At 38.0% G+C, this 24,898-nt stretch overlaps 2 protein-coding genes across 2 annotated transcripts in view; one reads left to right on the forward strand and one right to left on the reverse strand.

Moving 5' to 3' along the window:
- LOC123314263 (cytochrome P450 306a1) overlaps window positions 1–20,413 on the forward strand; it is a 39,538-nt gene extending 19,125 nt beyond the window's left edge. The window contains exons 2-7 of the mRNA XM_044899429.1: window positions 14,205–14,517; window positions 18,777–18,922; window positions 18,975–19,177; window positions 19,232–19,510; window positions 19,562–19,929; window positions 20,225–20,413. Coding sequence (XP_044755364.1) covers window positions 14,205–14,517; window positions 18,777–18,922; window positions 18,975–19,177; window positions 19,232–19,510; window positions 19,562–19,929; window positions 20,225–20,406 — 1,491 coding nt within the window. The 3' untranslated portion in view covers window positions 20,407–20,413. The remainder of the gene's footprint in view (window positions 1–14,204; window positions 14,518–18,776; window positions 18,923–18,974; window positions 19,178–19,231; window positions 19,511–19,561; window positions 19,930–20,224) is intronic.
- Window positions 20,414–20,603: 190 nt separating this feature from the next.
- Window positions 20,604–24,484, reverse strand: LOC123313527 (cytochrome P450 18a1). The gene is made up of 5 exons (XM_044898449.1): window positions 24,043–24,484; window positions 23,392–23,780; window positions 23,148–23,310; window positions 22,802–23,066; window positions 20,604–22,046 (listed from the first exon to the last, which is right to left on the reverse strand). The coding sequence occupies exons 1-5, from the start codon at window positions 24,407–24,409 to the stop codon at window positions 21,641–21,643; spliced, it is 1,590 nt and encodes a 529-aa protein (XP_044754384.1). The 5' UTR covers window positions 24,410–24,484; the 3' UTR covers window positions 20,604–21,640.
- Window positions 24,485–24,898: the final 414 nt, after the last annotated feature.

Raw genomic sequence — 24,898 nt, forward strand, 5'->3', positions numbered from 1 at the left:
GAGGTCGGTGGGGAACATTGATCTTCTGGTGTTGCTGAATGCTTTGGGGTTTTCAAAGACACACCCCAACCGTCCTTCATTCTTTTTACTTTTCAAACATAGGTCAAGGACATACTCGTTCTGCCTGCCATAAATGGATGTCTCACCAAGCCAGCACCCTTTGGAATTGGAAAGAAGAAGGTGATACAGATGTATAACAGATGTACCATGGTCTGTTCTAGATGTTGGAGATTTTACAGAGGCAAGCTTCAGCCTAAATTGCTGAAGCTGGAGAAAAGTTTATGGTTAAATTTATGGATCGAACATTGAACTGCACAACCTTGATGATTTGAGATATCCCATGGTATAATTGTTGACCTCTTTACCATTATTCTAACTTCAATTATATTCTTTGTTGGTATTAGGTTTAGGAAAAACGTTGACAGATACAAAATTGTACAAAATTAAAGGTTTCCTAGGGTTGGAAACATTCACAGAATCATTCCACAGCACATAAACAATTCACTTGCACAAAATTCGTTTATTTAACCCAATCCACACACAGAAAACTACCAAAAACCATAAGGGGTCAAGTTACTCCTAAAAAATACGAACATAACTCTTGGGTTTATCCCAAGGAACTGGGCTGAGGTTTCCGAGCCAGTATATCTGCAAAAATCTAGTTGGTAACCAAATTCGTAACGGAATTTCTTTATCATCATTCTCCTTTCGAAATTCATATTAGTTTTGAGCGCAGCACAATAATTATTATTGATAGTGAACCACATTCTCAAACTAGAACGCGACATTGATAATGATTTAATTCCATAAAAATGGGTCATCGGTTTTTGTTTGTAGGGCACCTCCATCGCTGCTAAAATAATACATATAAATGTTGGAAACGATCTGAAGGCTGTAGCTGATAATATTTTTATGTTGTGAGATGTATTCAGTGAGTCAGGGTTAATGAGATTAAGAATTCAGATCACATTTCATTAGCAGAGCTGAATATCCTCTGATTTGGCGAATGTCGCTCGTGGTATAGGGAAATTTTATAACGTAATTACTATGTTAATAAGCTAAGTGACATAGAAAGCAGAACACCCAGTATTAATGAATTTATTACAGCAATTTCGGACCTTCACGATGTCTTGTGTATTTGGAAAAACGTCTAGGTTCACCAGGAGATTTTTGAATGTATATGGCTTTAGCAATATAGGGTATTGTCATCTACCCTTTTTTGCATGTGATTCATATGAATGGTCTCCTTTGTTCGACAGAGAGGTAGGAAGTTATTGCTGGTCTTCTCATACAGAAGTGATAGTTTATTGAAAGCATAAGCGATGAAGGTCTTGGTATGTTTTGGCAATTAGGACGAAGTCCCAGCATAACGAAGGCTCATCGTTTTTCGTGGAACATCCTATAGTGCGAGAACTTTTCTCCGCGACGTGAAAAAATTGAAAGTTTCCACAATGAAACGGTGTAATCGGCGGTGAAAAACGACAGCGAGAAAGGCTATAAAACAAGTAAAAGTCCGAATGGAAGGCAGGCCTTTGTGATCCAGCGATGTGGGGCACTCTTCTGCATCAAATTCCTTCTGTGGGTTACACGACGCCGTTCATTTATAATTGAGTGAAATCACTGATGCATTTTTCAGTGAATGTGTGCTAGAACATGCGGTCTGACCTATTTAAATGGCGCTTCATAGATGATTAACACTTTCTCGCCAATATCGTCTCACGGTCAAGATGCACTCAATGTCAGGGAAATTTTTTTGCCATAGTAGGCGTTCCGTCTTCCTCTTCCACTTCCGAAACAAACGTACAGGGTGTTCCACGAGTGAGGAAGATGATGGTAGTGATCTGCACCACGTATGCCTCATGGAGAAGAAGAATCAGAATTGGTACGAATGTTTTTTGGTCTTGAGTAGATATTACAGTTTCTGAAGGCAAACGTTTCTACGCAACAAGCTACCAATTTGATAAGGCTAGAAGATACGTATAATTAGTATAGCTTCAAAGAGAATAAGGGCTTTACAGAGGTATAAGACTTATAGAGAAGAAAAACCTTATAGGGAAGGAGAGCTTTATAGAGAATGATAGCCTTATAGAGGCAAAAAGAGAATAGAGAAAAGAAGAGTTGTTACGATTCTTCTCTATAAGGCTTTTCTTATCTACAAGGCCCTTTCTCCCTATAAGGCACCATCCTTCATGAGAGTTTTAGTCTCTGAAGAACTTCTCTATAAAGCTCAGGCTTGATAAGGCTGGAAGATACGTATTATGAGTGAAGCTTCAAAGGGAATAAGGGCTTTACAGAGGTATGAGACTTAAAGAGAAGAAAAACCTTATAGGGAAGAAGAGCTTTATAGAGAAAGATCGCCTTATAGATACAAAAAGAGAATAGAAAAAAGATGAGTTATCATGATTTTTCTCTATAAGGCTTTTCTTATCTACAAGACCTTTTCTCTCTATAAGGCACCATCCTTCATAAGATTTCTAGTCACGAAGAACTTCTCTATATAGTTCAGGCTTGATAAGGCTAGAAGATACGTATTATGAGTGGAGCTTCGAAGAGAATAAGGACAGATATATGAGACTTATAGAGAAGAAGAACCTTAAAGGGAAGAAGAGCTTCAAAGAGAATGATAGCCTTATAGAGACAAAAAGCATTATAGAGAAAAGAAGAGTTATTATGATTCTTCTGTATAAGGCTCGTCTGCCCTATTAGGGCTTATAGCCTTTAGAGACAAAAAGCTTTATAGAAAAAAATCATAATAACTCTTCTTTTCTCTATAATGCTTTTTGTCTCTATAAGGCTATCATTCTCAATAAAGCTCTTCTTCCCTATAAGGTTCTTCTTCTCTATAAGTCATATCTCTGTAAAGCCCTCTGAAGGTCCACTGATAATACGTATCTTCTAGCCTTATCAAGCCTGAGCTTTATAGAGAAGTTCTTCAGAGACTAGAACACTTTTGAAGGATGGTGCCTTATAGAGAGAAAAGGCCTTGTAGATAAGAAAAGCCTTATAGAGAGGAAGAGCCTTATAGAAGTATTGTTTTCTTTCCATCTCTCCAGGATATCATTGAATAAGTTCCTCTCCTACTTCAATGTTGTTCTCTAGGAAACGAGAGGTTCTGCTGAGATGAATATCGATTGAATTTTTATTCAACAGTAGAAGACCTTTTTACCGTTAGGCCTATTGAACTTTAGTTGGGATGTCGTAGCAGACACCCACGTTAATCACGTTTCTTAATTCTGGGTCATCTATTCCAGTGCAATTAGACGAAAAAAATGCACAATCTCAAGTCTCAAGAACCTTCGAGGTGAATGGGTATCTGATATGATCCGAAAGAAGCTCTATCTGAGTTACCGTTAATTATTTCTAATTATAAACTGGTGTGCTGTAAGAGAGACCGAAATTAAACAATTTGCTATCGGATTTGGATATTTTGAATTATCTTTTTGGATATTGATTGTTCAAAATCAACGCCTGCTTTGAGCAGATTTTAATAAGCTTGCTTCATAAATATATCTCTTTGAATTGCAACCTATGGGTACATCACTGCCACTTTTGGTCTCCTATTATCAAAGATTTTGAAAATAACAACAGGCAGAGAGTGTTCTGTATTGAGAAAAGGGAAGTTTAGTTGATTTGAAAAGATTTGAAGATGGTTGAGCTTATGCTCTACTTTTGTTGTTCGAATGCTCGAATAGGACCCCCTCATGGAATTCTCTTTATCATATTATCATCAAGAATCTGTTATGCCAGAAGCCAATGCCCTGCTTTCACGCCCTCTGGCATAACAGAAGGTTCAACAAACTCTCATTTTGGGGATTGGATATCTATAGAATAGTTGTGTCACTTTCTTTTCGGTTATTGACTCAATCATGAAGTTCGTAACTGTTTTGTGCCTGCCTGAATTTCACGCACATGCGAGAATGCAAATCAGCAAGGTCGAGCAGGATCTTTCACCGAGATCAAACGCTGACCGAGAGGACCAATTTTCATCTTGGACTGGTGAGACTGGAGATCTGTAAACCGAAAGAATTGAAAAAGTCACACGGAGTTGTCAATTTTTATGGTTATAAAGTCGGTTTGGTTTTATTCTTAGTGTTTCATAACAGATGGCGTTCTCAGTGGATACTTGGTCCATTGTTCCTTTCAGCCAATTATTAATCAATCGAATATAAATCGTGAAGATTCGGCTTACCATCATGGTTTGCCTTACGTATCATCTCTCATCGAAGCATCCTTTTAAGTTTTCAATTTGAAGAAGGTTCTGGAGTACCTAATCTTTTTAGACTAGAACACAACAAAAAATTCTATTATTTTTCAGAACCATAGATAGTAGTCGTGTTGTCGTATTTTTATCGAAATTCTACATCTTTCGAACAGAGAATTCTCACGAAAAATTCTCTGGTGAATTTGGCTGTCCTTCAGATAAAAATAGGACATCACTAAGAGATCGGGGGAATTTTGGATATAGTGGTGTAAGCCCAGACACGTTCTTGGTGGGGCAAAGGACGATGCATAATGTTCTTAGATCGTTGACCAGAACCCCTTTAGACGGAACCAGGTAATAGGCAATTCCACCAAGGCCAAAGACTAATCCATTGAATCTACACCAAGTTATTCGTTTTCGAATCATCTACCACTTTTAATGTATCAAACTTTATTTGTGGTGGTTGATGAAACGTATTTTCTTCGAAAGTTTTTTGATGTTGAGGACTGGAAAGGAATGCAATCAGTTACAGTTTCTTCACTGTAACGTTTCATATTGAGTAGTATATACGAGGGCATAATCCTCAACTGAACTTTGGAGCCATCGAATAAGAATTTTTAGCCCAGTCTCTGTTGCAATCACCATCTTCAGTAGGTGAAGGCACATCTGATATGAATTATTCATTGGGTTCAGTGACACTGGTAAATTTTCGAGCAAAACAAATAGAAGACAACCAGAACCAGTATTCGACTTTGGTTGATGGATTTGGAAAATGTGATTCAGTTTAAGCGTTTTTTTTGTGATAAATTGTCAATACTCGAAGAAAAAATATCTTCCAAAAGGATGCTTGGAAGAGCAGAACTGTTGGAATAGTAGATCCTAGAGGTCAAAAGAAACATTTTTTTTCTATACCATTTTTACGAATTAGCTCTGTTCAAAAGATACAAAAACCCAAAAAAAATTATTTTCAGTTCTACCTCACAAAATTGGGTACTTCGGCTGAATACAACTCTGTTTAGAAGATCCACAGAAGTGTAGCATCATAGATGAAGCTAGTTAGAAGCTAGTTATTCTGAAGGTAATTTAGTTTTTTTAGGGTTGGCACATCTCATTATAAAAATTTAAAATGGCTATATGTATCTTTTTATCAGGGCCGAATAGAAAAAAATGGTATTGGAAAAAAATGTTTCTTTTGACCTCAAGAATCTACTATTAGAATATTTGTACGAGTCGAAGAGTTATCCTGTATATTGAATTGATTGAATCGTTAGTAGCTTCACGTTCTGCTTTATTGAATTTTGACATTCTTCGTGTTATATAAGGATCACCCTGTACAAGAAAGAGATGATCAGTGTTCGTCTCGAGTGCATCTTTCTTTGGTGGAATAACACCGTAGAGTCAGTCCCCTGTTCAAGATCAATGTACTATCAGCATCCGAAGACGTGCAGGTTCTATTTGACACTGACCACTACCATGGTTTCATTACCATAAGAATCACGGTAACGATCGCTCACCCCCATGGTCGGTCAACAACTCCTGATTCCGCTACCTATGAAGTTATTGAACCAGTCTGGAGGATCTCATTGACTCTAAGATGATGGGTTTTGTAGAACGAGCGAGGATTTTCGATCCAGGATGAAGAGTTAAGTTTTTCGTTTAGTTATCGAAAAAATTTTTTTGTATATACAGGGTCCCAGGATTAGTGGATGTAGGATCAGAGCCTCAAAATAAGACCAAAAGTTTCCATAAAGAGTTATGTTGCTTCAAAGATGGAGACTTGGTTATGGATTTATTCAAGTTTTTCGAAAAGCTCTCATAGTTTTTTTTGTCTTTGAAGTTGAATATCTGAATCTTAAACCTTCTACGGGCACTTTTTTACGTAGAATCTATTGACGAGCTCAAAATATCTTCTCATTTCCAATCATTAGGCGAACGTTTTCTTAAATGCAAACTTTTATTGAATTTGCTACTTTTGTATTGTAAAAAATCTTTATCAGTAGATTCTAGGTATGGAAGATTATTATGAGTGAAGCTGCAAAGAGAATAAGGGCTTTACAGAGATATGAGACTTATAGAGAAGAAGAACCTTATAGGGAAAAGAGCTTTATAGAGAATGATAGCCTTATAGAGACAAAAAGCATTATAGAGAAAAGATGAGTTATTATGATTCTTCTGTATAAGGCTCGTTTTCCCTATTAGGGCTCATAGTCTTTGGAGACAAAAAGCCTTATAGAGAAAAATCATAATAACTCTTCTTTTCTCTATAATGATTTTTGTCTCTATAAGGCTATCATTCTTTATAAAGCTCTTCTTCCCTATAAGGTTCTTCTCCTCTATAACCATTCCATAAAGAGTTATGTTGCTTCAAAGATGGAGACTTGGTTATGGATTTATTCAAGTTTTTCGAAAAGCTCTCATAGTTTTTTTTGTCTTTGAAGTTAAATATCTGAATCTTGAACCTTCTACAGGCACTTTTTTACGTAGAATCTATTGACGAGCTCAAAATATCTTCTCATTTCCAATCATTAGGCGAACGTTTTCTTAAATGCAAACTTTTATTGAATTTGTTACTTGTGGATTGTAAAAAATCTTTTATCAGTAGATTCTAGGTATGGAAGTGCCTAAGAAGGTTCAAGTTTCAGATCCGTAACTTCAAAAAAAGTTATGAGAACTAATACCTCAAAAACGAAGAATGGTAGGAGGATACTGTTTTCACCATTCTTTGTTTCTCTGAAAAAGAGTTATGTATCATCCGTTTTCTTCTACCTCTCATAGTTCTCGAGATCTCCTCAGTAGACAACGAAATTTGCCCACCCTGTACATATGATATTATTTCCGTGGAAAATTATGTCCTTTTCTCTGTCTTTGAACAAGGGTTTCCGATTCCACCTCTCTGTAGCTATTGGGAGTCGGAAATTGAGTTATATATAGGTGCATCTGCATTTGAAAAGTACCACTGCAAAATTTCATTTGGTTATCTCTGTCCCACTGAAATAATTCTATGATCCTATAATCCTCATACGTGTTCTATGCATGAAGAAGCTACAAACAATCCGAATGAAACCCATTTCGTTCAGTGGCAGACAAAACCTACGAACTCCAATACTGATCAGCCAGCATTACGTTCACATCTCCGATATTTCTGTGCATCAATAAAACGCAAATTCAGTGATCCGATCGCACTTCCTTTTGGCGAAACAAAGTTACATGGCGCCCGAAGCGCCAGTTTCTCTCAGAAATCGGTTTGAATAAAGTACATCGACCCACATTCTCTCCGAGATGTGCCACTCTGATATTCGGAAGAGGATCTTATTGGATAATAGGGGGTCTTAAGTGGGCCTGTATCATTTTCGTCGATCACGCACAGGGGCAAAATGACATAGATTTATATCTCAATTATTACGAGATCAGTTTTTTCGGGCATAGAGTTCCGGATGATCGATGATTACATGTATGATGATCGGTGCTCTTAATTTCTTCAGGATTTCGATGTGTATTTTTGGAGCCATGTATTCTTTCACACGGTTTATTTCACCTCTAGGAGTCATGACAGGATCAGAAATTGTGCCTGTCTAAACTGGTTAAAAATTGTAGCAGATAGCTGTTTTTGTACAGGGTGGGCAAATTTCGTTGTCTACTGAGGGGATCTCGAGAACTAGAAAAAAAAGTGACACATTTCGGAGTTCTTTTCAGAGAAACAAAGAATGGTGAAAGAAAGCCTTCTAGGATTCTTCGTTTTTGAGTTACAGATCTATGATACTTCACATCTGTGGATCTTTTAAAGAGTAGCATTTGATCAAAGTACCCAATTTTTGATTTGAACATCAAATTACTCGAAACGGCCCACTATACGAGAAAATATAAGAATACTTTAATTTTACAAAACGTTCAAATATTCATTAGATAGCGTCCAACTTAGTTTCAAGAGTTGGGTTCTTTGACATGGGTGATATCTTGTGTTCGAAAAAGATCATCAAATAAATGACAACAGCCTGTTTCTTTTAAACCAAGTTGATTCGGAAAAAAATTGTAAAGGATGAAAGCATTCCTTTCAACCTCAAGAATCTACTGTTTTAATATTTGACGAGTCAAAGACTCCCCTGTAGACCAATGTATTTTCTCTGGGCAAAGGAGCATATACTGAAGAAAGAGCATAGCATATGCATAATGGCAGATCAACGCCCTCCCCGATCAGAGAAAGGTCGTATGGCAGTGAAATCAGGGGGGTCAGTGGACGCAAGTGAAGACACCTCCATGTCAAGAAAGTATTATTGTATATTATAAAGTCAAGCAATCGCTTTTTAGATCTCCCATAACTGGGTCATGTTCCACTTTAACCGTTAATTGGGTTACAATCTTTGTTTCTGTTTGCTCATTCGCACAATCAAGGTCTCCTCAGGTTCAAGGGTGACATAGCACGTTAAACGTAGGCTTATTTTGATACCATCTTCATGGAATTCAATTTTTCATTTCGACTTCAGTAGTCGCAGCCAGTCGGTCTTGTGCTTCGCAGTAATTTTTTCGATTGAAAATTGCGGGATATTTTCAGTAAATACAGGTTATGAAGTGAGAAAGAGTGTTATTTTTCTTTGCTGATTCTTCATAGATTTGGACGGTTCCAAATTTCTTCTGTGGTAGAGAAGAAAATAAGTTGTATTCAAAATTCTTAAGATCAGTTTTTGTTTTTGCCCATTTCTTTGGAATCTTTATAATGGAATTTTGTACTTCCGATGTAGCTAATAGTGATATCATTTATTGATATCTGGTTTAGTTGTTTTAGGTACATGGAGTCGTATTGGGATGTTGTCCATCCTTTTTTACATTTACTCTCTTTTTATTCATTGTGATATCTTAATTTTGAGAAGAATCACAAGCACCCTAATTGGTTAGTGAATTGGCCAACATGTTTTCCAAACCTTAATCCAATACAGCATTCTTGGAACATGTTGGCTAGATGGATAAGGAACAGGGTCCCTGAATGAACCTATTTTACATTATTCCCTTTCAGATGAGTGAATTCCTACAGAGAGCATGCAATTCCAGAAATAAAAAAAAGATTACCCGAAGGCTCAACATTATCTCTAACGAGCAGTGTGTAAAAATTTATCTCAACTGGTAATTATGACACAATTATAAATATTTGTTCTATTGAATAGTAGAGCAAGGTCGCTGTTTAATAATAGACAGGGAGGTTTATTTTTTCAATTAATCTTTCACATGAATGATTATGTCTTATCTTCGATGTGGTCTGCTGAGGTTTCACTGTTGAATATGTTGTGCCAAGAATTAATTGGTTCATGTTTTCATTCATTCACAAATAACGTATTTCATATGAGAATTCGATGATTAATTGTTAACTTGGATCTATGAGATTTTTTAAATATGTGAAGTGAAAAATTGAAGAAAAGTATTTTGTATCTATCATTGATATATACAATGTAGCTATGTAGTTTCAGGACAGAAATATACTACATTTGCATTGTTTTATTTTATAACCACTCTCAAATAGTTTCCAGCAGCAACCTTCGAATGTAGTTTTTTGAGATAATAGTTTGGAAGAAATAAATCCATTATTTTTTGTGATTTTCGAGCCTTCATTTGGCGTGTTTTGAATTGTTCGTTTTAAGTCAAAGATGCAACATTTTGTTCTATATTTTGTGGCCATTTTAAAGCTAGCTGATGTTTCTCTTATAGAAACTTAGAAGTCCCTATTGATGAAAAATTCTCTTTAACAATCTTCCCCTGATGCCAATTTCTGAGAGAGTTCTACAATCCAGGTCCGGACTTTCTTTTCATCTAAGCTCCTAGAATTTTTGGCCAAACACTATACGAGCATATATTGGAAAATTTTTAGCCTACTATAAAACCAAACAAAATTTCAATATCAAAATATATTATTGCTCATCATATTCTTTTCTTAATTGGATACATTTATTGCAACGTCTCTAGATCTTAAAAAAAAATGTAACTTCGTGCTCTACAAACCAACCGTGCACAGCTTTTATTACCTCCTCGTTGGAAGAAAATTTAGGACCTTTTAAACTTTTTTTCAGTTGAGGAAGGAGATGATAGTCAGATGGAGCCAAATCTGGTGAATAAGGGGGGTATTCTAGTAATTCAAACCCTAAATCACGAATTTTTTGCATGGCAACATCAGATTTGTGTGCAGGGGCGTTGTCCTGCAAAAACAAAACACCTTTGGATAGCTTTCCGCGTCTTTTCTCTCTAATTTTTTTCCGTAGAGTGGTCAGTAATGTCGAATAGTAATCTCCGGTTATTGTTCTACCCTTATTCAAAAAATCAATCATGATTACTCCATGGCAATCCCAAAAAACTGGAGCAAGAACTTTCCCAGCAGATTTTTGGACACGAAACTTCTTAGGTCTTGGAGAACCAGAGTGTCGCCATTCCATCGATTGTTGCTTTGTTTCTGGATCGTAGAAATGTTCCCAACTCCCATCCATACTAACAAGTCGGTGGAAGAAGTCTTCATCGTTTTCAAATTGAGCACAGATCGAACGCGATGCTTCTACCCTTGCACGCTCTTGGTCAACATTCAAACATTTGGGTATCCATTTTACAGCAATTTTTCTCATGTCTAAATTGAACTATATGATGAACGCGTTAGTATGAAATATTCAGTGCTTCAGATATCCGTTTTAGCCCAATTCGACGGTCTGATGAAATGCATCGATATTTTCGGGGACTGACACAGAAACTGGCGTTCTCGATCGGTCATCATCTTCAATGGAAAATTCACCTCTTTTGAAGCTTGCAGTCCAATTTTTCACGGTCGCATACGAAGGACATTGATCACCAAGGGTATCAAGCCTATCTTCGTAAATCTGCTTACCTCTTAACTCTTTTGAATACAGATACTTGATGATGGCTCGATACTACAATTTTTCGATTTTCACAATTTCGGTGGACATCTTCTTTCTTTTAATTTATTGTGTAACTCTGGTTAACTTTTTTGACCTCAAACTTCACACTGACACTTCTAATGAGTTATTATTGTTCGTTGCTATGGTAACGCAATATTCTTTTTATGTGTAGAACTGGTCTAGGCTAACTAGATATCACTACATCCTCGTAGATTGAGGCATGCACTATTTGTACCACCAGTAAAAGACATGAACAGAATAGTTCTAAAAACCGTTCCTTGTGGACACCCCTGTCTACGAATAGATGATGATACCAGACTTGTCTCTGGCTTCCACTAGGGTTTTGGTGAGTCTATGCAGAGAAACTAAAAACTAATTCCTAAGGGCATCCGCCAATTAGATTGGTACCTTTCTTAGGTATTAGTCCTAAGTCCACTGTTCATGAACTCTCCGTTTCTTCGGTTGTCGAGGAACGATTCGAGCCATGTGAACGATCAGTCGAGTTAAAAGGCCTCGTCGAAAATCCCATCGGACGATGGCGTCAGTTACCGGCGGGGCAACGAAACCTTTTTTATGAAAATCTAAGGACGACTGCTTCGGAACAGGGTTCATTAAATTCCAGAGCCGCTGCTGCGGTGCCGTTCGCGTCGAAAAAAATACGCGAACACTCTTATTTCTCCTCGCTTTTATTTTCAGTCGCTTAATGGGAAACGTACCAGGTGATTCCCGGTTGAACGTGCTCATAATTGAGCGCTCAAATGCCACTTGATCTTGCTCTGTGCCGACGACCTCAAGCAGTCGACGATCGCAATAGTACCTACCTGATTGTGGTGGAGGAAAACTGTACTCTTCGAAGGTACCAGATACCACCATCAATACCTACATAGAAAAAAATTTCAGCAACATCTTCAGGACATTTTGGCAACGATTCGTTTGGGTTAATAGTGCTCATGTGCAAAAAACGGTGCAGAGCTCAATTTTTCTACGAGAATTATCACTGAAACTATTAGATCCTCACCTATTCAATAGTTACCAGTCCTTTCAAACATTGTACTTCTCCATAGTCGTAGACAGATTGCAGTTTTGAATTTTCGGAATGAATTTCAGTCCTTTCCCGACTCATTTCCAACTCTGTCCTACATTCCCAGACTGAAGTTGCGTAAACCTTTATGGCCCAACTCTTTTCTTGATTTGAATGTAAGGGACAAGGACATTCGACAGTTTGAATGGAATACGTGCACTATTTTCAACCAAGAATAAGTTTTTGATGATAAATATGCATCTCGCACATGTAAGCAGTCGTAGCATCGCCAAGGATCTAAATATCGACCATAGACATTTACACAAAGTATTATTTAAAAAAAAACTCTTATTTGAGCACAAGAAGGGTGTTGTTTTCTATCAGCACAACGCTAGACCACAAACATCTACTAGGACCAGTTCCACGCATAAAAAAAAATATTGCGTTACCATAGCAACGAACAATAACTCATTAGAAGTGTCAGTGTGAAGTTTGAGGTCAAAAAAGTAAACCAGAGTTACGCAATGAATAAAAAGGAAGAAGATGTCCACCGAAATTGTGAAAATCGAAAAATTTGAGTATCGAGCCATCATCAAGTACCTGTATTTAAAAGGGTTAAGAGGTGAGCAGATTCAGGAAGATATGCTCAATACCCATGGTGATCAATGAATATTTCATGCGAACGCGTTCATCATATATAGTTCACGTCAATTTGGACATGAGAAAAATTGACCAAAAGTGCAAGGGTAGAAGCATCGCGTTAGATCTGTGCTCGATTTGAAATCGATGTAGACTTCTTAAACCGAATTGTTACTATGGATGAGACTTGGGTACATTTCTACGATCTAGAAAGAAAGCAACAATCGATGGAATGGCGACACTTTGGTTATCCAAGTCCTAAGAAGTTTCGTGTCCAAAAATCTGCTGGAAAAGTTCTTGCTTCAGTTTTTTGGAATTGCCATGGAGTAATCATGATTGATTTTTTGGATAAGGCTAGAACATTAACCGGAGATTACTATTCGACATTACTGACCACTTTACGGAAAAAAATTAAAGAGAAAAGACGCGGAAAGCTATCCAAAGGTGTTTTGTTTTTTCAGAACAACGCCCCTGCATACAAATCTCATGTTGCCATGCAAAAAATTCGTGATTTTGGTTTTAAATTACTAGACACCCCCCATATTCACCAGATTTGGCCACATCCACTATCATCTCTTTCCTCAATTGAAAACATTTTTAAAAGGTCGTAAATTTTCTCCCAACGAGGAGGTAATAAAAGCTGTGGAGGTCTAGTTTGCAGGGAAAGAGGAAACCTTTTGTTTGAAAGGTCTAGAGACGTTGCAGGTTCGCTGTAATAAATGTATCAAATTAAGAGGAGAAATTGAAATTTTGTTTGGTTCTATAGTAGGCTAAGAATTGTTCAATATATCCTCGTAACAGATTCATCTCGTTGTTTCGGTGTTTGCTGAAAAGTGAAATAATCTTTTGTTATCAAGGACTCCATACCATCATGACCATTGAACCATACACCGAGATTTATGTTGAATATTGTAATGCGAAACCCGCATTCATATTCATTGAGGGAATCTCAAATTCAAAAGGAAGATTGACGGTTTGTACCCGTATAAAAATATGAGTCTATACCCTAACCTTCTCTGTATTGGCAGTTGGCAGATATACAACGATGAAGTGAGGTCTTTGTGTTTGATTTTAGGCTGTGGTGAAAACGTCGATGTGCAGTTATACCTTCAACTGAAATAAAAAGTTTTCCTTACGTATATGTTTTCTACACTGAGATGAGTTTAAGGAAGATAAGTGAAGTAAATACATGTGTAACCATCTGGTAAATTTGTTAGAACTCATTTGACAATATTGATGAAAATTGTGGAAGGTAGAAATTCAATTTGGTCTCATATTTTGCATAACCAAGAATATTGGTGGCACAAGAAAATCTAGACAGCCAAAACTATAACGTTGACGATCTCCTCAATAGACGAGAACAAAAAACGGTAACAAAATTTGATGAAGCTCTGCTGATTACATAATATAAACATGTGCTGACTCTTTCTGGAAGTACCTATTTATCAATTTGTTCCAGATGTTATCCGTAGTCTTTTTAATAGTGATTCTTTCACTTTTCGCTATATCAAGTTGGAGAAAAAACAGTTTGCTCCCACCAGGACCCTGGAATATCCCAATAATTGGTTCATTGCTCTGGCTGAATGCTAAAGAACCATACAAGACGCTGCACGAATTTGCAAAGAAATACGGATCGATCTATGGTCTCTATATGGGAAATATATACACAGTGGTTCTTTCCGATGCCAAACTCATCAAAAAGGTCCTTTCCAAAGAGGTTACCACAGGAAGGGCTCCTTTATATGTCACTCATGGCCTGATGAAGGGATGTGGTAAGTTTAAAAATGTTATCATGGTCCTGCAATAAAGATTTTCCTCAAAGTGGTAGTAACAATAGTGTCTTGGCTCCAATTCTTACTGGGTATTTCTACCCAAGATAATTATATTCTCATTGTGTCAAGGGTCTCGTATAAGTATTTATGAACAAGTTAGGGGTTATTGGTAACTGAAGAAGCAGATACTGTAGAGCGAAATAGAAAACTTAAATTCTCTCACGAAACCCATTTTTTTCAAAGCTATGACATAGCTTCTGTTAATTAGATTAGAATTGTCAAGAAAAACAGACAGTTGGAGATCATGAGTTCCAACTATGGCCGCATAAGGACGCAGAAACACATAATCTTCTTATGGTTAACAGCTCATCCTTTCATCTTTCAGAATCTTCCTTGTGTCCATTCTCGAACAGAGAAAGAATAACTGTGCAGACGATCGAGTCAAAAAAAACATCTTGCCTGTTTCCCAATCTCCAATGTAGACCGACCCGAACGTCTCCTAACCCAATGGTACGCATACCATCAAATCGTCGAATTCTTCGCGGCGCGATCCATCAAAAAAGAAATTGCCATCGACCAACGGTGGTCCAAGTGCGTGCAAGTCTGATTTTCGTGTCGTGTCAGCCTAGCAACAGCGGTATATCCTATGGTCCAAAAGCTAATAGTCCAAATCTTTTGGGACAGTCGAAAACATCCTCCAACGTAGATCAGCGTGCGTGAGTTCAAACGCCACACTGCTGCGACCATAACTGGCACACTGACCTAGTGTGGAAACAAATGAGATATTCTGTGTGTATGACGGTCGTTGAACCTTCCTTCCCGAGGGCCTATGGCGAGGGGAAATGAATACTGTAAATTTCACCGAAATTATTCAAGATTAATAGTCTTTTCTTTTCGCTTCCGATGGTAATCTTGAATGGCGAACCATGGGCGTCCATTGGGAGGATTATGCGTTCGCAGATAGGCGGTTCGAGGCTTGGTGAATTCCCAATATTAGGTTCATGCAGCAGGAATGTATAATTTCATATTGGGAATGCCTCAGATGATTATCCGGTCGATATCCACTTCATATCCGTTGATATCCACTCTTTGCATCTTCAGATACGACGGGTCACTCGTAATATCGGATATACAAGAGATAAGACATAAAAAAAACTCCTGTTAAACGGATATATGAGGTATGGAACGGATATCACCAGAAATAACGGATATGCAGCAGATGGGACATATGTAAAACGGATAGACAGATATAAAATGGATTTATATACGTGAAACGGATATAACGGATATTAAACGGATATAAAACAAATATAAAACGGATATAAAATGGATAAGACATATACAAAACTGCTGTCAAACGCATTTACGAGGTATGGAACGGATATCAACAGAAATAACGGATATACAGCAGATGGGATATGCTTGAAACGGATATATATCAGATAAAACGGATATAACGGATATTGAACAGTTATAAAAACATCTTCAGATACGAAGGGTCACTTGCTATATCTGCAGATAAAGCGAATAAAACGGATATACTAGGGATAAAACATATACAAAACTTCTCTTAAACGGATATATGAGGTATGGAATGGATATCAGCAGAAATAATGGATATGCAGCAGATGGGACATATGTAAAACGGATAGACAGATATAAAATGGATGGATAGACGTGAAATGGATATAACGGATATATAACGGATATTAAACGGATATAAAACGGATATAAAACAGATATAAAACGGATATACGATGGATAAGACATATACAAAACTACTGTTAAACGCATATACGAGGTATGGAACTGATATCACCAGAAATAACGGATATACAGCAGATGGGATATACGTGGAACGGATATATATAACAGATAAAACGGAAATAACGGATATACAGCGGATGGGATATACGTGGAACGGATATATAACAGATAAAACGGATATTCAAAGGTTATAAAACGGATATGAAAGTGATATAAAACAGATATAAAACGGAGAGAATGGATATGAAAAGGATAGATCGGATGCTGACCTTATGTACCTTATGTACAGTGTGAACTCCAAGGTGCAAGGCAGTTCTTGAGACAGTGAGCACAGCCTTTTCAACCTTTTTACTCGAGAAACATTCTGGTCAAATTAGAACAAGTAGAATCTGAGGAGTATTCTGTGAGGATAGGACAATTTTCAATTGTGCAACTTATGGTAGTAAAAATTATAAGAGTTCATTCAATAGGTACCATGTATACGTCAAATTTGAGGCAAATGAATTGATATTTACAGAATTTTTGGTGGTGCTATTCTGTCATTTTTGAAATGAGCTGAGACATTGGTCTCTTAACCAAGAACGCCCACATCTTCCGATCTGCACGAACGCCACTGGCCAAGTTATACATTCGTTCGAGAATAGCAGGTACTCTTATCGTAAATGAAAGCTGGGCTCGTGTTTTGAGCGGTCAATCGGATTTTCTATCATGTATGACATTTTATATAACCCGGTATTAGAGTTCAACAAACTGATTCGAAATATTGCTGAGAGTATAGGTGTTGAACTGGTGAAACACTTTCCTGGTTGTTAACCTTCCAATTGATTGCAAGTGAATCGTTATTTTCATTTCGGATAATCAGATTTGTCACATCCTCTCCTGATGAGTTAGATCAATTTTGTAGAGATTAGCAGCTTCCCTTGGTCCTCGATACACACTGCTCAAAAATTGAAGCGACTATTCGAGAGAATAGCAATAGAGAACAGTGTTGCTGTATATGGAGAGGCGAATGTTTGCCTACACACACAAAATATGGTCCTCAAGACAGAAAATGGTTTAATTAAAGAAAAAATTACAAGAATCTCATTTCTTGTAGGTGTATGTCCGTTTGGATGATAATGGGCTATTGCAACTCATCTGGTGTTGTAAAGTATAACTGTGGATTAATTGTCACTAGTTTAACATGTGTTCAGAAGCAGTCCAACTTGAAGAATTCGTGTGTTGATCAAACGAAAGTATAATTGAACAAGATCTTGCTAACTGTGTACTTAGAGAAGCTTAGAATCTCTATCGTATTAGTGGTGGTTGCTGAATATATTCATAGGGGTGGAAGAGCTACAACCGTCGCACAAGATCGGCTGACACGATTGATTGCACGACGAAATTCCTTCTTCACAGCATCTCGAGTTTATAGCTCATTCCGACAAACTACCGGTAGTATAGTTTATGTTTAAAAAATCGCTCCAATTGGAGGGCGAGAAGATTATTTAGAAAGCAGTGGCGTGGGATATATCGTTGCGTTCTCGAACATAATAACTGGAATAGATGAAGATCATGCCTGTTCATTGATAAGTTCAGATTTCGTCTATATACGTCTGATGGGTGAATTTTGGTGTGGCGAGAACGGGGTCAGCGGTATAATGATGCCAAAAGCATCGGTGGTGGCTCAGTATGAGTTTGGAGAGGCATTTGTTTCAATGGGAGCACAGACCTCATTATACGATTGTAGAACCTGTTATTGCGTCCTTTGCAGAAGCTATCGGCTAAAATTTAATGTTAAACGACTATAATGCCCGTCTACTCCGGTCTTCAATTGTCAACGACCGCACAGAAGGGCATAAAATGAATGGAAAGTTTAGATAATGATTCTGCAAACTTTCATTTTCACAGAAAATTCAAATGGTAACATTTTTTGTGGACATGACTCATTCGATGTATAGGAAACTCCTCGTGTCTTTGAACCTCGAGAATCACGTGTAGTTCTAGACGCCGCCAAGGATTCTTGATGGAGAACTACTAACGTTAATGCCTTGGAAATGCCGTTTATAACCGTCGATGACTAACTGGTCACTCTTCATTTCATTTACCACGAAAGAATGACGTCTTGGACGATGGCATACCGGTCTATTTGTCGTTTGACGACAAGTTTACACGTGTTTTCCGTATCGCCCTGAAGTCGTCATATCTACACGTTCTATGATGAAAATCTAGCTACAGATTGGGAATATTTTTTAGAGAAAGGCCATATTTTGTGTGGTGAAAATTGTTCATGTGCATAAACTAAGTTTTCTGGTGAATATTGTCTTCAATTTTTGAATGGTAAAAGCACCAAAAATCAGCAATTAATAATTGAATACAGAGTGGCAAATGTTACATATTTGATCCTTTCTATGCCTGGGAAAGCCAAAATCATAGCATTGTATGAGTCAACGTGTGTGTGACGAATTCTTCAGGTTCTTATTGTCTGAAATGTTGCTTTTCATCCGAAATAGGTCTGATCTGTGCCCAAGGAGACCTCTGGAAAGACCAACGAAAGTTCGTATTCAATTTTCTGCGAAACATTGGTGGTGCCAAAGTGAGCTCACAAAGGACTGCTATGGAAAAATTGATTCTAAAACATGCCAACGGTTTTGTTGAAGTGAGGTGGAGTAAACGTGATTCTTGCAAGTTTTCAAATATTTTCCTTTCAGTATGTTGAGAGCAAAGGAGAGTCCTCTTCTTTTCGACCTTTGGAACATTTACGACATGCCGTTGGTTCTTTTATGAACGAAATTGTTTTCGGTGAGTCTTGGTCGAAGGAGGATGAAACCTGGATATATTTACAGCACTTGCAAGAGGAAGGCACTAAGTATATAGGCATCGCTGGTCCGGTTAATTTCATCCCAATACTGAGGTAAATTTTTAGGAATTGACCACATCATTTTCACTATTGAATACGGTTTCTAAGGTTTCTTCCAGAGTTTCGAAGGAATCTCAAGTTTCTTCAAGAAGGCCTTGAAATAACTCATAAGTTGTACGACGACATCATCGAAAAACATCGCCAGGCTTTAGAGGAAGATATGAAAGATCCCAATTTTGAACCATGTAATCTTTTGGACGCATTTCTGTACGAAAAACATAAGAAGAAAAATTCAGCAGAGGGAGAATTCTATAGCGACCAACAACTTAGATATTTGCTGGCAGATATGTTCGGTGCAGGGCTGGATACTACATTAACTACTTTGAGGTAAGTTTTCTGACTTGTGTGAGGATGGTTCGATGTAACATTTAATTCCAGTTGGTACTTGCTCTTCATAAGCCTCAACGAAGATTTCCAAAAACTAGTGCATGAAGAACTAAGTACGGTATTACAAGGAAAACCTGCAACCATGAGTGATTTTCAGTATTTACCATATTTCGAAGCTTCCATAGCTGAAGTACAGAGGATTAGGTCTACAGTACCTGTGGGTATACCACATGGTACACTGGGACCAATTGAAATAGAGGGATATCGTATACCGAAAGGTACCATGATTATTCCACTGCAATGGGCTGTTCATATGGACGATGATGCTTGGGGAAATCCAGAGATTTTCGATCCACGAAGATTCATTGACGATAATGGCAGATTTTTTAGGCCGGACAATCTTATCCCTTTCCAAAGTGGTGAGTTGTTTTATTAATGGGTTTTCTTTGAGGGTAGGTCAAAGTTCAAATGGCATAAAGAAGCAGTGGGTGATTCCTGTTCAGGTGGTATCTTTAGGAAGATGTATTTGAGCAGGGGTTGTCCAAAGATATCACTTGCTATTTTTTGACAAGGAAATACCCCTTAAATGTTTTCGAAACTACTCATTTACACCCTGTGTGTACTACTCTTAAGATTGAAGAATTATATTTTTTTATCACGACGTCATTGAGATGAGGAACAATTCTTTTTCGAATAAGACATTTTTTCTTCAAGGAAAAAGAATATGTGTTGGAGAGGAACTGGCAAAAATGTTGCTGTACTTATTCGCATCTGCAATATTACAAAAGTATGAGTTATCTGTGAATAGAAGAGAGGCTGTCAACTTGAACGGAGACTGTGGAATAACTCTGTCACCTGATAATTATGAAATAGTTTTCAAACAAATAAAAACTTGAAATATTACCTTACCCTTTTATTTCACTTCTAAATATGAATATTTCGAAGAAGTTCTTTCTTCTTTTGAATCCAGATTATGAACTTCGAAGAGTAAAAGTACCAATTTTCTGGTATATTTCTCATGATTCCGCCGAGCTACATTCATCATGATGCTCGACCAAATAAATTCATTAGGGCGTCGAAATAAAAACAGCTGTTTTCACTGAATTATTCATTTTTATTTTAAATAACAAATAACTTAAAAGGCAAAAGTTTAAATGAACACACTTAATTGGTACATAAAATTACATATATACATATTAATACGAGTGTGAAAATGGGAGTGAATCAACATCGAATAGATTGAATAAACATGCTGAATCGAACACAAAGCTCCATTGTGGAAATCTGATGGTAACAAAACAGGTAAACAATATTGAAACATTATAATTTTCAAATTTCAGGAATTCAGAACACAAACGACGAATTCACTATGATAAAATCAGAGTGACGATTGACTAGTACACTTAAAACTATGGTGAAACATTTGTTTTAAATTGGCTGGATAATTGAACACTTTTTACACAGCCTTATTCAAATCAGAAGAGATCTGTTTAATGGAATGCAATTAAATAAAATGTAAGTACCATAAGTACTACGCCTAAAACTAAAACTCAGAACCACTACGAATGGTTGAGGTAACATCACATAGTAGTGGTCCTGTATTATTGCGAAGTTGCTAAGTATCTAATAGCTGCGATAAAATGGAATCATAATTTCCTCATCAATTTGATGAGGAATTCAGGAACATTGAATACAACTGGAATTGAATGGCAGTGTTGAGTTTGGTTATCTTCCTTTTCTATTCAAAGTGATGAAGCATAGAAAGGAGCTAACATTCCACTCAATTTTTTGAGGCAACAGCCACTTTCTATGATTTGGTACCATTTTTATTATGACAGCTAATGTCCCTGCCATTATGGAAATGGATAAACCGCTCTAAATTGAAAAGTTAAAGACATCGTCTTCACAGAAGACTTGAGAAATGCAGGTATACAAGATACATAGACGAACAAACTCCGCAAATATTGTGATGATGTGTAACAACGCTTTTCTGTTTTATACCTCGTCTGGTTGCTTGATTGGTATGGATTGACACATATATCATGCGATAAATACTTACTTAATCTAAATACTATACAATTGTACTTTGTTTGTGACCCGTGCGCAACAGCAATATGCTTTTGACAAGAGTTAGTGACTTCCAGTTGATCTTATGCTAGTGGACGGTTTGTCCCAACCGTTTGGCCTTGGCTCTAACATCACATTGTACTGGTTTGGACTTATGGTAACGCCAGCGATGCCGGTCAAGCTGGGAAGGGTTTCATCCGCTGGGGTGGATACGTCGAAGGTATGCATGAAGTTGGAGAAGAACAGGAACAGCTCCATCCTTGCCAAAATCTCTCCTAGACACACCCTTCTTCCCACTCCGAAGGGTAGGAAAAATTCTGGTCTCACGACTTTTCCTTCCGCGTTGATGAACCTAGAAGGGTTGAATCTCTCTGGGTCATCCCATAGGTTGGGGTCCATGTGGACAGCGTGGAGCAATGGGATCACTTGGACGTGTTTTGGTAGGTGGAAGCCGTTCAGTTTGATATCCCTGCAAAGAAGATTGTAATTTAGGCTTTGTTGTTTGGTCTACATGGTTGTGAAGATATTTTGAGATGGCCCAGACGTCCTTGTAGAGTTTAAAGCTACTCCTTCAAGCCAGAACTAATTTAAAAAAAATTTTAAATCCCCTTTGAAACTGCACCGAGCCAGTAAAAGCAAACTCCAAGCTCTACGTGTGAAAATTTTTTCGCGAATGTCTGCGAATTGTTGCAGATGCGGTCCAGAGTCTCAGCGAAGTTATGTCATAACTATGGTGCCATCTTAACGTTGCGCACGAGGTTTCACAACACAATGAGAATATCTGCAGCTCCATATGCCGAAAATTAATAATTAAAAATGAATATTCCCAAAGTGCGTACTGTTACATAAAGGAATTGTCTTCCGACCACTTAGCGTTGCGTGGTTTACGAAAGCTCCTTTGTGAAACCTCGAACTGGTATTAAAAAAAGTTTATTGAACTCTGCGTCGAAAATTTTGGCACGCCGAACTTTCACTTCTGTCCGGGCGAGAATAAGTGGCGAACGCATATTCTGCCCGTCTTGTGTATGATGAAAATTGGGACCAGATTTCTAAAGAAACAAGCGGAAACTTGTTACGCAGCATAACCTCAATGACATACGACGTCTGGAGGTCCAGCATTCAAGAGCTGCAGTTCAATTTCTCTTCTGTGTCAATGAACTCTGTTATCGCGAGTCTATTTTCGTAAGGAACGCATCAATATGCCGGGTGTGTTTGAATTCTCACCTTGTGGGTGCGTGTGCAGTCCCCAATGGTACTATGCTCGATCTTCTCAGGACCTCTAGGATGGTGGATTCTGTTACTGGCAAGTAGGGCATGTCTTCCAATCGAGGAAGGCGATCTCTGCCAACCACCTCGTCTAATTCTTCCTTGACGGCTTTCATGAGGTCCGGATGGTGAAGCATGAAGAGAACAGCCCATTGCAGAGAACTCTTGATGGTTTCCATACCGGCCGTGAAGAGATCTCCCAAAATCTGCTGCACTTGGCGATCTGCAAAAAATTAACCATGAGAATTTGAAGTGATTCAAACGATGAAGATCTTGGATAACTCAGGATGATTCAGTAACTTACCGTGGTCTTTTCCTTCGAACAAACAGTGACCGGTGCCTTGCTCTTGAGCTCTTTCGATTTCCAACAGATAAGTGTCGAGGATATCCCTAATTTGATCGTTCTTGAACGTTCTTCTATGTTCATCGATGGTTTCTTGTAGGAATTCACCCATCTCGTTACGATTCTGCAAAGAAAAATAACATTCACCAAGAGCTCCTTACAGAACAACTCGAGATGAGTCGTCATCCCAATCACCAACACTGACCTGTTTGATCTGGTTCAAAGTTTTCCAGTTTCCTGGGAGGAATCTCATGATTGGGATGTATGCAGCCTTATCCAACGACCCGAACAGCTTGAAACCTTCGTCGATGAGCTGCATGAACCTCCTGAACCTCTTGTCATCGAAGGAGAACCTCACACTCATCAGAATCTCGCAGATGACGTTCGAAATCGACACTGCGAAGTAAGGGTTCAAATCGACTTTTTCTCCTCTCTTGGTCTTGAGAACGCTGAGGAATTCCTGGACCTCATTGGTGATCCTGGTTTCCATCTGGGCCTTCTTGGATCCCAGGTAAGACATCCCGAAGTGGCGGAGGCCTTCATGCACGAATTTTCTCTGGTCTTTCCACAGTTTACCAGCGGTATTGATAAGACCTGGAACGAGTGATAAATTGCAATGACGTTGAAGTGACGAAACTCGATCAGATTTAGAATGCTCGTGGCGAATTTGGGTTAATGGACGTAAATAATGATAACAATAAGATCTACACCATCACTTTTACTGGGAGATGACCCCAGAAGGCCAGAAAAGTGTGTCAATCGTATACGAACAAACTGACTCAACTATTATAAACAGAAACGCGTGTTGCCGGTATATTGTCGCATTCATCGTTGGTGAATTTAAGTTTGGACTCACCGTAGCCTCCCAAAATCTTAGTGAACTCAGTGATTGGTCTTCCAGTGAACTCTTCTCTCCTGAACAATTCTCTTATCATCTTGTGGTCACTCAAAACAACGATTAGGTGACTGCCGAATCTGGTGGAGTACAAGGAGCCATATTTCTTTGCCAGGTCCCTGTAGTGGATATGTAGATCCTTTTTGAGGAAGTACAAGCAACCGACTATGGGCAAACCCCAGGGTCCTGGTGGCAGGGAAATGAATTCCCTGAATTTTTGCAGTAATCGAACAAGCACTAGTACACTGAAGAAAACTAACAGAATTGTAGATACATCCCCCTGCTGTATTTCCCATAACACCCTTCTTGCACTATCGAAAATCAACATTTTGCCCTATGAGTCTTAGTTTTTTTTTTTGAGGATAATTTACTCAAATGCACGAAATCTATTCTTTGGTTTACAGAGTAGAGTTAGCTTTATATAAGATCTAGTAGCGACTTAAGACGTTATAGTGGGAGAACACAGGTGGAGCCTACTTAATCGACCAATGAGAGTTCCTGATATCCCTTCTTCTATTGGTACGTTGAGTGCATTTCATTCATAGATTGCTTATTCAGTGTGGTCCACGGCTTGCTGGATGCTGTGTCGCGTCTACCCAAGCATGGCCATCGTGTATTCATGCCTTTACTTTTTGGCGGTTTTTTTAAATTGAAAAGATTTCAAACGAACTATTGAATGCGTTCAAGGCTATAAAATTATGTGGGTATTACAGTATCGATTATCACATTGTGTTGACGAGTGAATTACCGGTGCATTCAATGTTTCATAGAGTAAGCGTTCATCAGTGAATTCACTCTTCGATTTAAACTATATCAA

Source organism: Coccinella septempunctata, chromosome 5, assembly GCF_907165205.1.
Source record: "Coccinella septempunctata chromosome 5, icCocSept1.1, whole genome shotgun sequence".
NCBI classification, from domain to species: Eukaryota; Metazoa; Arthropoda; class Insecta; order Coleoptera; family Coccinellidae; genus Coccinella; species Coccinella septempunctata.

Bases quoted from the DNA above. Each gene is read 5' to 3' on its own strand.
- LOC123313527 (XM_044898449.1), bottom strand. From the start codon at position 24,409: ATGTTGATTTTCGATAGTGCAAGAAGGGTGTTATGGGAAATACAGCAG. The intron at 23,067-23,147 runs GTAAGTTACTGA...AATTTTTTGCAG, and splicing joins GTTCGAAGGAAAAGACCACG to ATCGCCAAGTGCAGCAGATT. The intron at 22,047-22,801 runs GTGAGAATTCAA...TCTTCTTTGCAG, and splicing joins ACTGCACACGCACCCACAAG to GGATATCAAACTGAACGGCT.